Source organism: Drosophila innubila, chromosome X (genome assembly GCF_004354385.1).
Source record: "Drosophila innubila isolate TH190305 chromosome X, UK_Dinn_1.0, whole genome shotgun sequence".
Lineage (NCBI taxonomy): Eukaryota > Metazoa > Arthropoda > Insecta > Diptera > Drosophilidae > Drosophila > Drosophila innubila.
In genome coordinates, this window is record NC_047626.1 from 13,221,008 (window position 1) to 13,233,887 (window position 12,880).

Genomic DNA, 12,880 nt, shown 5'->3' on the forward strand with positions numbered 1-12,880 from the left:
ACGGCAACAGATACAACTGCGTCGTTGTCGTCGATTACAAAGGAAAAACTGAAATAAATTTGTCGGCTTGGCAAACACGCGTTGAAAGAGTGAAAAAAGCACTCGGAGTCAAAGTCAAAGGCGGCTCCAAGTCGTGCGAATCACACACATACGTAAACACATGAATACATATGTATAATGTACATACATATGTATGCGTCTCCACGTACCGCTCTCATGTTATATGCCAACGGGTTTTTTTTCCTGCGTCTCAACCGCTGTGCAAAAGCACATTTTAAATATATGTATGTATGTATATATTTTTTTATATGCACAAATGCTTGTTTGGAGTTAGCTTTTGGAGGTGTGTGTGCAATGTCTCTGCTTGCGTGCTAAATTTTATTTGACTTTGCATGACTTTCGTGTGTCTTTGAACTGCGACGTTGCCACCTCACTTTTCTCTTTTCAATTTCCATAACGTTAACGGCGATTGAACTGCAAAATCAATTGATCACTAGGCAACAAAATTGAACTTTTTCCGATCATGAAATATGCAACATCTTCTCCAAAAACTACCTAAAAAAAAAAAATGCAATTTTTAAAATTAAATAATAAAATGTATACTATAGAAAAATATCTACTATATAAAAAAAAACAGGTTTGGTTCCAGCAGATTTTTGGAAGTTACTTAGTGTTATTAAATTAAACTAGTGTAATGTTACGAGTTAGACAACACAACTCTTAACAAACTGGCAATAAACGATTAATATCAATATACAGTGTACAGTGGCTATCAGCTTTTTTAACTCACTTTTCTTATATATTACAAATTTTAAATAAATTTATCGTTCAATGAAAAGGAGATACAAATAAAATGTTAAGCTTAAGCAACAGATTTGTATTTTATTTTTAATATAGAATACTTTACCTGAATTAAGCAATAACAAAATATCCTAACTAAAAATGTACTCAGTTTCTGTTTACTCCGTTTAAACTTTAAGGTCTTTATTCAAAGTAATTGTGCTATTTCTATCCACAAATCATCCGAACAACAGCTGACAGTTTTAACTGCGCCGCAATTGAAAATTCTTTGGGGCCATAAAAACTCAACGCCACTTCTTGCCACGCCATTGACCATTAGAATGTGGCTGCCTGACCGGGTTGCGATTAGTCTCTCACCCACACACTCATATATATATGTACATGCATACATATACAAACATACATACGCAGCAGTTGCAGACCTCACGGAAAAGTTGAGGTATCCATGAGGAATTGTCCTTAATCGATAGGGAAAACTTAAGGACTTTGTAAAAAAAACGTTGAGGACTTTAAAATTGTGATGTCCTACAATCGAGGACAGAGGAAACTTTCCTAGGTATTCCCTAACCTTTTCCTCACATAAAACATTAGGGACTCCTCGTGGAACTCTGCCGATCAATCCTCTGGCATTAAAGTAAAAAAAAATTATTTTTATTTATTTATTTTTTTTATCTTGTTTTTTTTTTTTATTCAGAGTGTTCAAAGTGGAAGTCGAGCCCGGGAATCCAAACTAAATTAGGTCTGTTTGTGGCAAGTCGGCGATTCGAACCATTACGTCACTCGGCATAAAATTTCTTGCCTAACAATAATGTGCCAATTGACTCCAATTTTAAAGTGCGAACAAGCAGCGACCAGTAGACGCTGGCAGAATTATAACAAAACTCACAACAAAACGTTAGGGACAATCAAACAAAGGGATTTTTGGAACTGCAGGGTACGTATAAAATGGCACGCGGACATACTTATACACGCACACCGAAACATATTAAAGCGGCAGCACAAAAATATGCAACAAAACAAAAACAGCGACTAGACACAAGTTGCTCCCATGAATGGCATTTAATTAGCAATATGTATTATTAATTTGTATAATTTCCATGCGCTGGCTTACATAAATTTGATTTATGTTGCCAGTCTGGAGTCCGACAAAATCACAAAGGAAAGGTTTGATACTCGAGAATACTAATGCTATAAGTATTTCTTATGTAATCATTATTTATTTTTGAATTAAATTGAACTTTGCGCTCAAAAACATTCATTTACAGTCAAATTATCAATAAATTCCCAGTTGCAATCGATTCTTTTAGCAATCAAAATAGTCGATAATCGACTAAACGGCAGTTTATATTCAAATGAGCGATAGAAATTAACATGATAGAATATGTCATTTTATTTATTTACGTGACTTAAGAGCTGTTTATCAGAAATAATTAAAAATTAAAATAAAATTCAATTTCACTGTCCGTCCACCCCTTAAAGTTTAATGATACGAGTTATATTCCCTTTAATTAGCCTATATTTATACTGAAATTTTTACACACGATGTGCATCAGCTGGTTTTTAACTATCCGAACTCTCAAGAACATAGTGTACTGCATGTTGCGTTTTCATTAAATTAAAAGCAGCAAGTGAACACTAGCCAAGAGAAAAGAAGACAAGAGAAAATAGATGAAGACGAAGTAAGAACAAACTTGGTAAGTGAAAATTAAGAAATTAAGCAATAGCCAAATGGACAAAAGTTGTAAAAAAAAACTTTATTAATTATTTAGCAACGCCTGCAGAAATTTACCTAAGTTTATAAAGGGTCCTTTAAGCAGCTTGGTGGCTTTATGAAAATGTTTATATGTATACGATTCGCGTTAGTAGGGCTTTTGTTTACATTGTGTGGTGCTGCGGTGGGGGAGTAAGATGTAAAGGAATTGCAAACCTTTCAACGCTTCACGTCTCCTATAATCTTTAATTCTCTGGTTTTGTTAGTCGTTTGTCATCAGTGAGAATACACACACACACCGAACACTCTCGTTAAGAATTGAGGGTTACATATATACAAAGGGCAAAGGTCCTGACTTTTAGCTGCGGCTTTGTTAAAAACAGCTCCTCAACTGCCACAGTTTGGGCATTTATTGGATTGGTTTATTTTATGTTTGACTATCGCAACGACCTTGTCCATGGTTCAAAGTTAAGCAAATTTATCTATTAAATTTTTATTATTGACTACGAATAGTCGACACAAAGATTAAAATTAAATCGTGTAGGGAAAAATAAAGATAATAAATTTAGAGTTAATTTATTTTTGAAAAATAAATGAGTAGACGTGTTTATACCTTATTATAATTTATCGGCTCAAGGTACCTCCCCACTCCCCCTCTGATTAGCACATTTTATTATCAGGGATGCCCCAGAAATCAAAATCAACCGAAAACCAACCAAAAATGTATGGAGTTTTGTTAAACTTAAATATTTTTCGTTTCAGTTCATAATTTATATTTATATTTATATTAATAGGGTTTGTTGTGAATGCCTTACTACAGGGTAACTCGGAGTCAAGCTCTTGAATATTTATTTTTTTTATTTGCACTATGAAGAGTCGTTCTCATTAAGAAGTTGGGTTGATTTGCAGTTTCAAGTGCGTTGTTAATTACCATCATTAATATGAGTGGCTCCCTCGTTAATTTATCTCTGTGTACAGTGTACACAGTGCCAGCAGGTGCTCATGGAGCGCATGCAACAGATATGACTTCTAAATGATGGTATGAAATTGAATATTTATGCTTGACTCTGATAAGAGGCGTTGGAGTTCACAGCTCGAACTTTGAACCCGGTGGAAAATTTCATTTTCAGGCGTCTTATGTAAGTGAGAGTATATTTCACATCTGATCACTTTAACTTATTTTACCACAGCTGTTATAAATCAAGAAACACTATTTTTAAGCTATTAATGCAGATGTATTCGTAAAATCTTGGTCTATATTTTCTAAAAATCTCATAATTGAGCATAGAAAGAGTTCATAATTTTTCTGCAAGATGGTTGAAAACTTTAAACGTGTTTTCGTGTGTTTTGAGTTATGACAGTTGAAAATTAAAATGCGAAAGTCATAAAGAAATTTGAATTCGTTGTCTTATCGATTGCCAAAATGGCAAGCAGGCGACATTGCAAGGGGGCGTGGCAGATTGAAGTGAGACCTGCCCGCCGCTTCTTTTGTCACTTACCAAATGAGCACAAAAGATAGCAGACAAGAAGCTCAACAGACTTTGGAAAAAAGATGAGAGTGAAAATAAGGAAAATAGCAACTAAAAATAATGTGTATGATAATACCCAATGATACCCATTAAAATTGGCATTTTGCATTGGAGCATATATGTATGACAAAATGCAATTGAATATTTATGGAAAAGAGGACAATAAGAAGTGAATAACACAATAGCACAACCTAAAATTTTCTGTCAAAGATAATATTTTATATTTGTCAAGAAATAAGAAAAATCCTTTTCATAATCTTCAACAGAGCAAACTTCAATTTCAAAGCAAATTTCCTCAATGATTATTTAAATTTGCTTTTATACTATAAATTTCCTTTATGCTTTTAATCAAATTTGTTGTGGTTGGATTTTTGGAAACCTTTTTTTGAATTCTTGACACCACTGGGTATAAAAGACGTTTCAAAGGGAGGCGAAAGAGGAGAACGACGTCGACGGCGTGGCAGTTGCAAAACATATCCGACAGCTGTTTATAAGCTGCCTGTTACCAGTAAATCGAGGTACGGAGGAAAGGGAAGGAGAGATAGACAAAATGCTCTCACTGTGCTTTATGTATTTCCGCAGTTTGTTTACCATCATAAAATTGCAAAACTCATATTGAAGCAACCAAGTATAAAATCCCCTCTTGAGAGATGGGCAAATTCGAGTGAGACATGTAGATAAACCTACCTGGCGTATGCGTAATAAAAATATTAAATCGCTTTCTGTTACCTTGACTCCATAAAAACTTTATTGCATTAGACACAAGATTGCAAATGATTAAAAGAACGACCAATCGATTCAATCATAATTTTGAATTAAGTTTTGAAAGTTAAGTTAATTTTAAAATAAATTTAATCCAAAACACGTTCTGATCAAGGGAGAACGCGGGGGGTGGGGACGGTGTGGCTGAAAAATTTTATAGTATGTATTTTTATACCCTGTCCGGGTATATTAAGTTTTTATACCCTGTGTAAGTATATAAGTTTGTAACAGGCAGAAGGAGGCATGAAAAGGTCAGCCGGGACCAAAAAATTAATTCTTACCAAACAGGTGTTTTTCTTAATAGCTTATCAAAAAAGTCTAAATTTTAATAATATACTGAAAATTACTTTTTTATTGCTCTCAGCTTTTTAAACTGACATTGTATCATTAACGTTTTTGTCTACTTATATCACTCTTATGATTGCATTCTTCTTACTCAACTTCTTCATGCTAAATTCTGTAAGATGAAATAGAAAACTTAATTAAGCAAAGAAACTAAAGGTCTTCGTTGTGGAATCTTTTTTTAACTTCTTAATTTTGACATTAAAATGTTGAAAGGGAGGTGCCACATGTGCAGGTGTGTGTGTGTGTATGTGCTTGCGTGTCCAAGTGTGTGTGGTAAGGTGTGTGTATGCTTTTAGACTGAGATTACTGACAGTTTGGGCTCAGGCGGCACTTACGTAATTACCGCACTTGGGAGCATTTATCAGGCGCTTCAGAATGAAAAACAACAATGAAAGGACAGCTATCCTCGGCATATCGAATCTATAATACCCTTTCCAAGCTTATACCAGCCATATCTGCTATGCGAGACAATGTGGAAAAATGTAATTTTTTGACCATCATCGCCAAGATTCAATTTCGATGGTAAGGGTCCCCCCTTGTAATTTTCAAAAATTTTAAATTTTAAATCTCATGTTTTCACTTTTAATCAACTCCTTATATCATAATAAGAATAAAACAACACTTTTAACTTGTTTCTGAGACCTTTAATTTTCTTGTACAAAATCATGCCAAATTTGACGAAAAATTGGACTTGTAAAGTGACTAGATCAAAAGTCTGAGCATCTTCAAACAGGCATAACTTTACTAAAACTGTACCGATTTTCAAACGGAATGCCATTTTGATCATGATTTGGCCTTTAAATTCATTCAGCATTCAAATTGTATTAAATTTTATTTATTTTTGAAATTGTAAAAATTTTTATTTTTTAATTATTGATACCTTAAATAAACTGCAATTCATGTTCCTCAAAAATTAGTCCCACAAACACTTTTAAGCAATAAGATAAACCTTTACGTTATTTTTTCGGTTAGTGCTCAATAAATTTAAATAAACCTTTTTAAGTAAATTTTGGCAAAATGTTTAAAGATTAAAGATTAAATTTTTAAATGTGTAATAAAAATGTGCCACATGTTTTGGTCCAATTATAATATATATCTTTTGTGAGTGTATTACAAAGAAGCAGAGCATGTTGGTGTGTGCGTGTTCACGTGTGTATGCGAATGTGTGTTGTTACAAAAAAAACCCCAGGGCCTCTAGAGTCGTCAGCTCTTTTATTTCAATTACGTGTCGTCGGTGACTTTTGGCGGCGCAAAGAAGTCATTGAGTCGCTGCCAGGCAACACTTCAGCGCATTTAATTAGCAAACCAAAGTTATGCATCTACAACAGCAACAATAACGTGAAACACTAAATAAAACAGCTACAACGACAAGAACAACAACGAAAACAACAACAGCGATAGTCTGCATCGCATGTAAAGGGCAACGGCAAAACTTTTGACTCTTGCCCCCAAAAAAGTTACCTAACAACTCAAAAGCAAATCCAAACATCAGCGACCTGCATCAGCAACAACAACAACAACATAAAAAATAACAATAACAATAACATTGTAAGGAAAGGTGTTCGGTTGTTGGCGCACATTTGTTTGGGCCTCTAACTTTTGTGCAATTGCACAATATGGGGACTTAAGCATACCAATGGAAAGCTAGAAGCCTTAGCTAATAACTGGTGAAGGATTTTAGTTTACTCCGTCAATTTGAAAATGTTTACAAACAGTTTAGAGAAGCGATCGTTATTTGTCATTTAAAAAAAAGGTGTTCATTTGTTGATGCCCTCATAAAATCCAATAAAAATTAATATCCATTATAATGCAATAGTATAAATGAAAACCACTAAGATTTAAAGAAAACAGAAAACTTATTTATTTTAGCAATCTTCAATTGCACTTTTTACATCATTCCGTATCAGAAGCATGGGAAAAAATTTCTTTTCGGTGAATATATAGGATATATAAGTATGTATAAGCCAAAACTAAACAAACAAAATTTTCAAAGCATACTGCACATGTAGTCCTAGAAGATAACATCTTTCATTACATTTCAACCGATTTGCATGCCAGAAATTAAATTTAAATTTCTAACATCATTTTAAATAGATTGGTTAAAAATTAATATTTTCATATTTATGTATGCATGTGTGCGTGTGTGTCGGTATTTGTATACGAATTTCAATAGAATCTTATCTACTTAGGCCGAACCCGAAACATTAACATGCCCCAAACTGCCATTATTTTTATACGCATTTCGCTTTGTTGCCACTCTTTTTTTTTATTTACTGCACAGAATATGTTGCTGTTTGTGCTCATGTTGGTTGTTGTTATTGTTATGAATATTTTTACGTGGTACACATAAAAAATATCGTGTGAGTTAATTAAATTCTGCAAACATTGAGTTTGTTTATGTAGCTGTTGTTGTTGGATATTGGGCACATATTAATTTGGATGTATACAATTTTCAAAAAAAATTTTATATAATCGCTAAAGCTTTTCGCATATGAAGCTCAATCCTTCGAATTATTTTTGCTGGGATTCCTCAGTTGAACTCACATTGTGTGATGTGAACTGGCTTCATTTGCTTCATCGTTTCATAGTTATAACTGGGATTAAATTATCTGAGAGTAAATTGGTCTAAGATATATATTTTCAATACTTAAAGGAAGCCAAAAACTTAAAATATATCAAAAACTCACATATACAAAGTAAAACCTTGCTTTTTTTAATATTTCATATTTTATATTCAAGTGTGTTCCAGAAATCTCTAGAGATTTCAATGAGAAATGTTTTTGAAAACAACCGTTCGAAATGTTGGTGCTCCTAAAATTTTAGAGATTTAATATTTTCGAACATATTTGTTTTTGAAATTGTGTCCAATTTAAAGATATTTTAATTCAAATTAAAAAATATTTTTTTTGTCAAATCTCTTAATTTTTTAGACATTTGAAAGCAATCGTTGCTTTTCTTTTGGGTTGCCTTAGCGCTGTTATAAATTTGTAGAACACCTGATTATAAAGTAATTTTATCGCCTTAAGGTATGCAGTAAATTAAATGCAGTGGAGTTCAGAAAAATGCATGAAAGTTCCCTAGATTTACAAAAACCGAGGTAATTTTAATTGAAATAAAAATGATTATAACTTTTCAATTAATTAAAATTTTTCTTATTCATCACAAACTTTGCATGACTCTGCATGCCAATGTAAAAGCACAAAAAAATCTAAAATACAGTACTTGAAGAATAGAATTAATTACACATGTAATTGTGCCAAAAAGGCTAAAAATATACTTTCGACATACTCGTACATATATTAAAGTTTAAGCGTTCGCCGGTTTTCCTCTTCTCTTTGCCTATTGATGCGACTAACAGCTGTCAAATGTTCGGCAATTGCGAGTTAAGCTTTTGGCGATTTCGAAATGCTGATGACTGTTGCCCCAACTAAGCACTACGCCAACACCAACGAAGCTCCCTCGACCTTACTCTTTTTGCCACTGCATTAAAACGATCAACCCTCTTGCACTCCCTTCACCCTTTACTGCATTGCTGTGCCACGTTAATGGTATAATTGCATTTTAAGTGGCGTTTGCTTTTGGGTTTTCAAGGCGTATTTGGTGCGTACGGTTCTTACAAACCAATTTACGCCCTCTATCGCTCAAAACTGCCATGCCAAAGTGCCACGGTGCAGTGCTGTCGTTTTGGCGTCGTGGTTTAGTGGTATTTTTGCAGACTAATGGGTACAAATGAAATCTTCACAAATAGCGGTATCAGTTTTTTAATCATCCAGTTAAGGGGTAGGCAGAATAAATTATGCTGTTGAAAAAGCGCAACTTATGGAGTTATAAATTATAGCAAAATGAAAACTTTTGGTGACCTGGCAGTTTCAACCATTACTAGACAGTGTCACAACCGATTTTAAAAGCATTACACTTTCTGAACTGAAAAAACTGCTACCGAGCAACAAAAGATTCAGTAATCTTTAAAAGACATAAATAATTTATTAAATTCTCTCAACTACATATGCAAAATAAAATATAAAATTACTTTATTTTTTTTTTTTTAATAATGATGCGTTTTTCTTGCTAATTTGGAGATATTTTTAGTGGTTTTAGCCAAAGTTTTGGTGTTTTTTGAAAAGCAGAGGGCAACACTGCCACGATTCCACAGTGCCACAATACCGCACGTCCCAAGGCTTTTCACTTTGACGCTTTGGCCAGCTGCCACCTTTTTAACATGCAAACTTGGGTTAAATTCGAAAGAGATGCGTTTAAAGCGAACATTTCTGCTTCTGTGACGTCTCTTTTATGTGGCTTCATCTTGTTTGCTTTGCAATTTGCTGGTAGTGTTGACCGTGGGGACTTCAGTGTTGCATAATGTCAACCAAAAAACAAAAGGAAAAACAAACAATTGACCAGCACTGGAGCCTTTGGAGATTCAGATATGCCAAATCGATTTACATTTAACTTTAAAGAACCTACAAGTATAGCTTCGTATAAGTATACGCCGCACGTTATGCTCGCTCAGCTGTTAATTTAATTGAGTTGACGACCAGCGAAGGCATAAACCATAAACAGCGTCAACATGACAATGCCAAATAGGATAAACAGGCTCTCAGAGCAAAAAATTGACACTGTACGAGTACTCGATGTCCATGGGACAGGTCCCAAATGCCAAATTTCATATAGGTTTACCAAAATGATTCCCTATAATGTTTCTCAAAATGCACGAAACACTTTCTTTACAAAAAATTTTTTTTCGTAAAACAGCATAATAATTATTTCCAGCGTAGTCAGTCTTTTTATGAAGAATTGTCAAACAATACTAAATAAATAAATATAAGAGACGAACAACAAAAGTCACGCATGATCTATGGAAAAAAAAACAAATGAAGAAAAACTCTTCATATAAATCACTGTATACATATGTATGTATAATGTACATACATATGTACTATACTCGTATGCAAATGAGTCACGCACAGGCTATACATTTGAATGTATACGCATATACATATATACATACGTATGTAATTTTTTTGATGTGCCGCGATTCCTGACCAGCGTTAATGTTATTTTTCACAGCTATTGCCAAGCAGCGAGCAAGAAGAAAAATGACCAAGCTGCTGGACCGGTGAAGAAGAGGAGCGTGGGGCAGGGGGCAGAGGGCATGGCATATGCGCACGTCGCATCAAGCGAGAAAATGAAATTAAGGCGGCGACAGCGACGACAAATCCCTTTAAATAAATCCTGACTGCGTGTAGCAGCGAATATGCAAACTGAAAGGAATGAGTTAAAATAAAAGAAAAAATTAAATTATACTCATATATGTATGTACATATACATATTTATTTAAATAACAAGATTTGTAATGGCAGGCTGGGCAAATAATGAAGAGTCGACAATTGGTAAACGAATCCTGTTAATGAAAAAGGCTTGTGTAGGCTTTATACTTGTAACCAAAAACATTATTTTGATAAAATTATATTTGTAATTTATAACTAGATAAGGTATTTAAAAATGATCGTGTTTACTTTATGGGCATAAAATTGAAAATTAAAAATGGGACTTAAGCCATGTTTCCAACGATATTGCTCTTTTTTTTAAATTAATGCAATAATTTGTTGAAATATTGTTAAAGAAATCCATTACAGGTTAGCAGTCCTGTTTTTTTGTTTTCTAAATTATAGTTTAATTAAGGAAGAAAAAAATTAGAGAAAAGAAAAAAATTATTTTTAGGGACGTTAAGAAATAATTTAATTTTTTGAACTACAATAAGCTTTACGGTCCCTGGTTATGATTTTAGATGGATCTGGCAACGCTGTGAGCGCGCTTTAAAATTATAAAGGAGTTGTTGATTAATTTGTCAGAACTCAACAACAAAATTCATTTCATTTGTTCGCTTTTGATTCAATAAAACTGTATTTTGTGTAAGTTTGGCATCGCGTGTATATATATATTCCAGGCTGCTGTGAAATTAATTGTATTCCCAAAATTTAACGCCATTAGCGATCATCGGAAGCTTTGTGAAAATGCCACGAAATGTGCGACAGAAGAAACGGGCGGAGCGTCGTGTTCAGGCAGCTGCCTCGGCTGCCACAGCTGCTGCCTCGGCTGCTGCTGCCGCTGATGCAGAGGCGGAGGCAGAGGCACTGCAGTCGATGAAGGGCAACAACAGCAACAACAACAACAAGCTGGACATTGAGATGGATGAGAATGCCATGGGCGATGGTGAAATCAACAACAACAACAACAATAGTAATAATCAAAACAATGTTAACAACAACAACAACAGCAACAACAACAATAACAATAACGAAGGCCTCAACAGTAATAACAACAACATTAATTTGGGCATTGCTAGCTCAAGCAACAGCAACAGCAGCAGCAGCATCAACGTCAATGTCAACGTCAAGAAACCGAAGGCATCTCGGGCCGATCCCATTCTGGCATCGCTCAGCAAGAATGCGGTGCGGATGAGTGATATTCAGTTGCTGCATGGACCGCATTGGTTAAATGATGCGATACTCAATTTTTACTTTGCCTATCTGGAGGAGGTCAAATACAAATCAAATGTGGACTTTCTGTTTGTGACGCCGGAGCTATCACAATGTATGCTCTATATGGATGATAAGGAGCTGCATTCGCTGCTTGTCACCCAGCACAAGGCCATACGCAAACCATTCATATTCATTGCGATGAATGACAACCACTCACGTGATCGGGGCGGGGCGCATTGGACGTTGCTGGTTGCCTCACGGCCAGATAAGAGCTTCTTTCATTTCGATTCGTATGGTGGCAGCAACACGGACAGCTCCATAGAGCTGGTGAACAACATTAAGGATGTGCTGGACATGCGACATGCCAGATTCCGCAGCATGCGTTGCCTGCAGCAAAGCAACGACTACGACTGTGGCATACATGTCATCTGCATGGCCGATCAGTTGACCGACTATGTGAATCGATATGACAGTGTCGATGGTGTCCAGCCGTTGCATCAGGATGTCATCAAGGCCAAGCGCAATCAGCTAATTAAGCTTGTCGCATCGCTCGGCCAACATATTAAATACTAGACATATGATAAAAACATAAAAACAAACCCCAAGATGACGCAGCAATATTACTATAATAACTATCATAACAACAACAAGAACAACATCAATAACAGCAAATAACAAAAAAAAAAAAACACAATTATACACAACAACAACAATAATAATAACAATAACGCTGGAACTAAAACGCATTTTCCCCAGGTTAACGATGCATCTGATTGTTTATATATATATATATATATAGATATACTCCCCTCCCCCCACTACCACTTACTCACTTTTACTGTGGAAAATGCGTTTTGTTTTCGTTGACAAACACACACACATACACACACACATTGTAATATTTACACTGTTAACGGGTTTTTATTGGTGCTGTAACAAGAAATTCATTTCATGATCTCAAAGTAGACATTAAATGCATTGATATGTTTAAAGACCATCTCTCTCATTGCGATAACAGCTGCCTAAAGGCTGACCGACAGCAGTTTACAGTAAATAGCATATAAGTCAACGTTCAATACCAAATAACTAAATAACTCTTAACCTAACCTCACTTCAGTTCACATCACGCCTCCTCTGCGGGTCACTGAACAAATAGGAGCACGGTAAATACTCGTACTTTTCGACGTATAGAATGTACATATATACTCGTACGTGCTGCTGCAAATGTATTGTTTGCTGTTTGCTAAGAT

At 34.9% G+C, this 12,880-nt stretch overlaps 1 protein-coding gene across 1 annotated transcript; it reads left to right on the top strand.

The window, feature by feature from the left end:
• Positions 1–11,162: 11,162 nt before the first annotated feature.
• On the top strand, positions 11,163–12,622 carry LOC117786630 (sentrin-specific protease 8-like). Its single transcript, XM_034624971.1, has 2 exons — positions 11,163–11,287; positions 11,456–12,622. The coding sequence occupies exons 1-2, from the start codon at positions 11,163–11,165 to the stop codon at positions 12,201–12,203; spliced, it is 873 nt and encodes a 290-aa protein (XP_034480862.1). The 3' UTR covers positions 12,204–12,622.
• Positions 12,623–12,880: the final 258 nt, after the last annotated feature.

What these genes read in the sequence shown, in the direction of transcription:
- LOC117786630 (XM_034624971.1), top strand. Translation starts at nt 11,163, where the DNA reads ATGCCACGAAATGTGCGACAGAAGAAACGGGCGGAGCGTCGTGTTCAG. An exon ending in GCGGAGGCAGAGGCACTGCA is followed by an intron (nt 11,288 to 11,455) that starts GTCGATGAAGGG and finishes TAACGAAGGCCT; the next exon opens with CAACAGTAATAACAACAACA.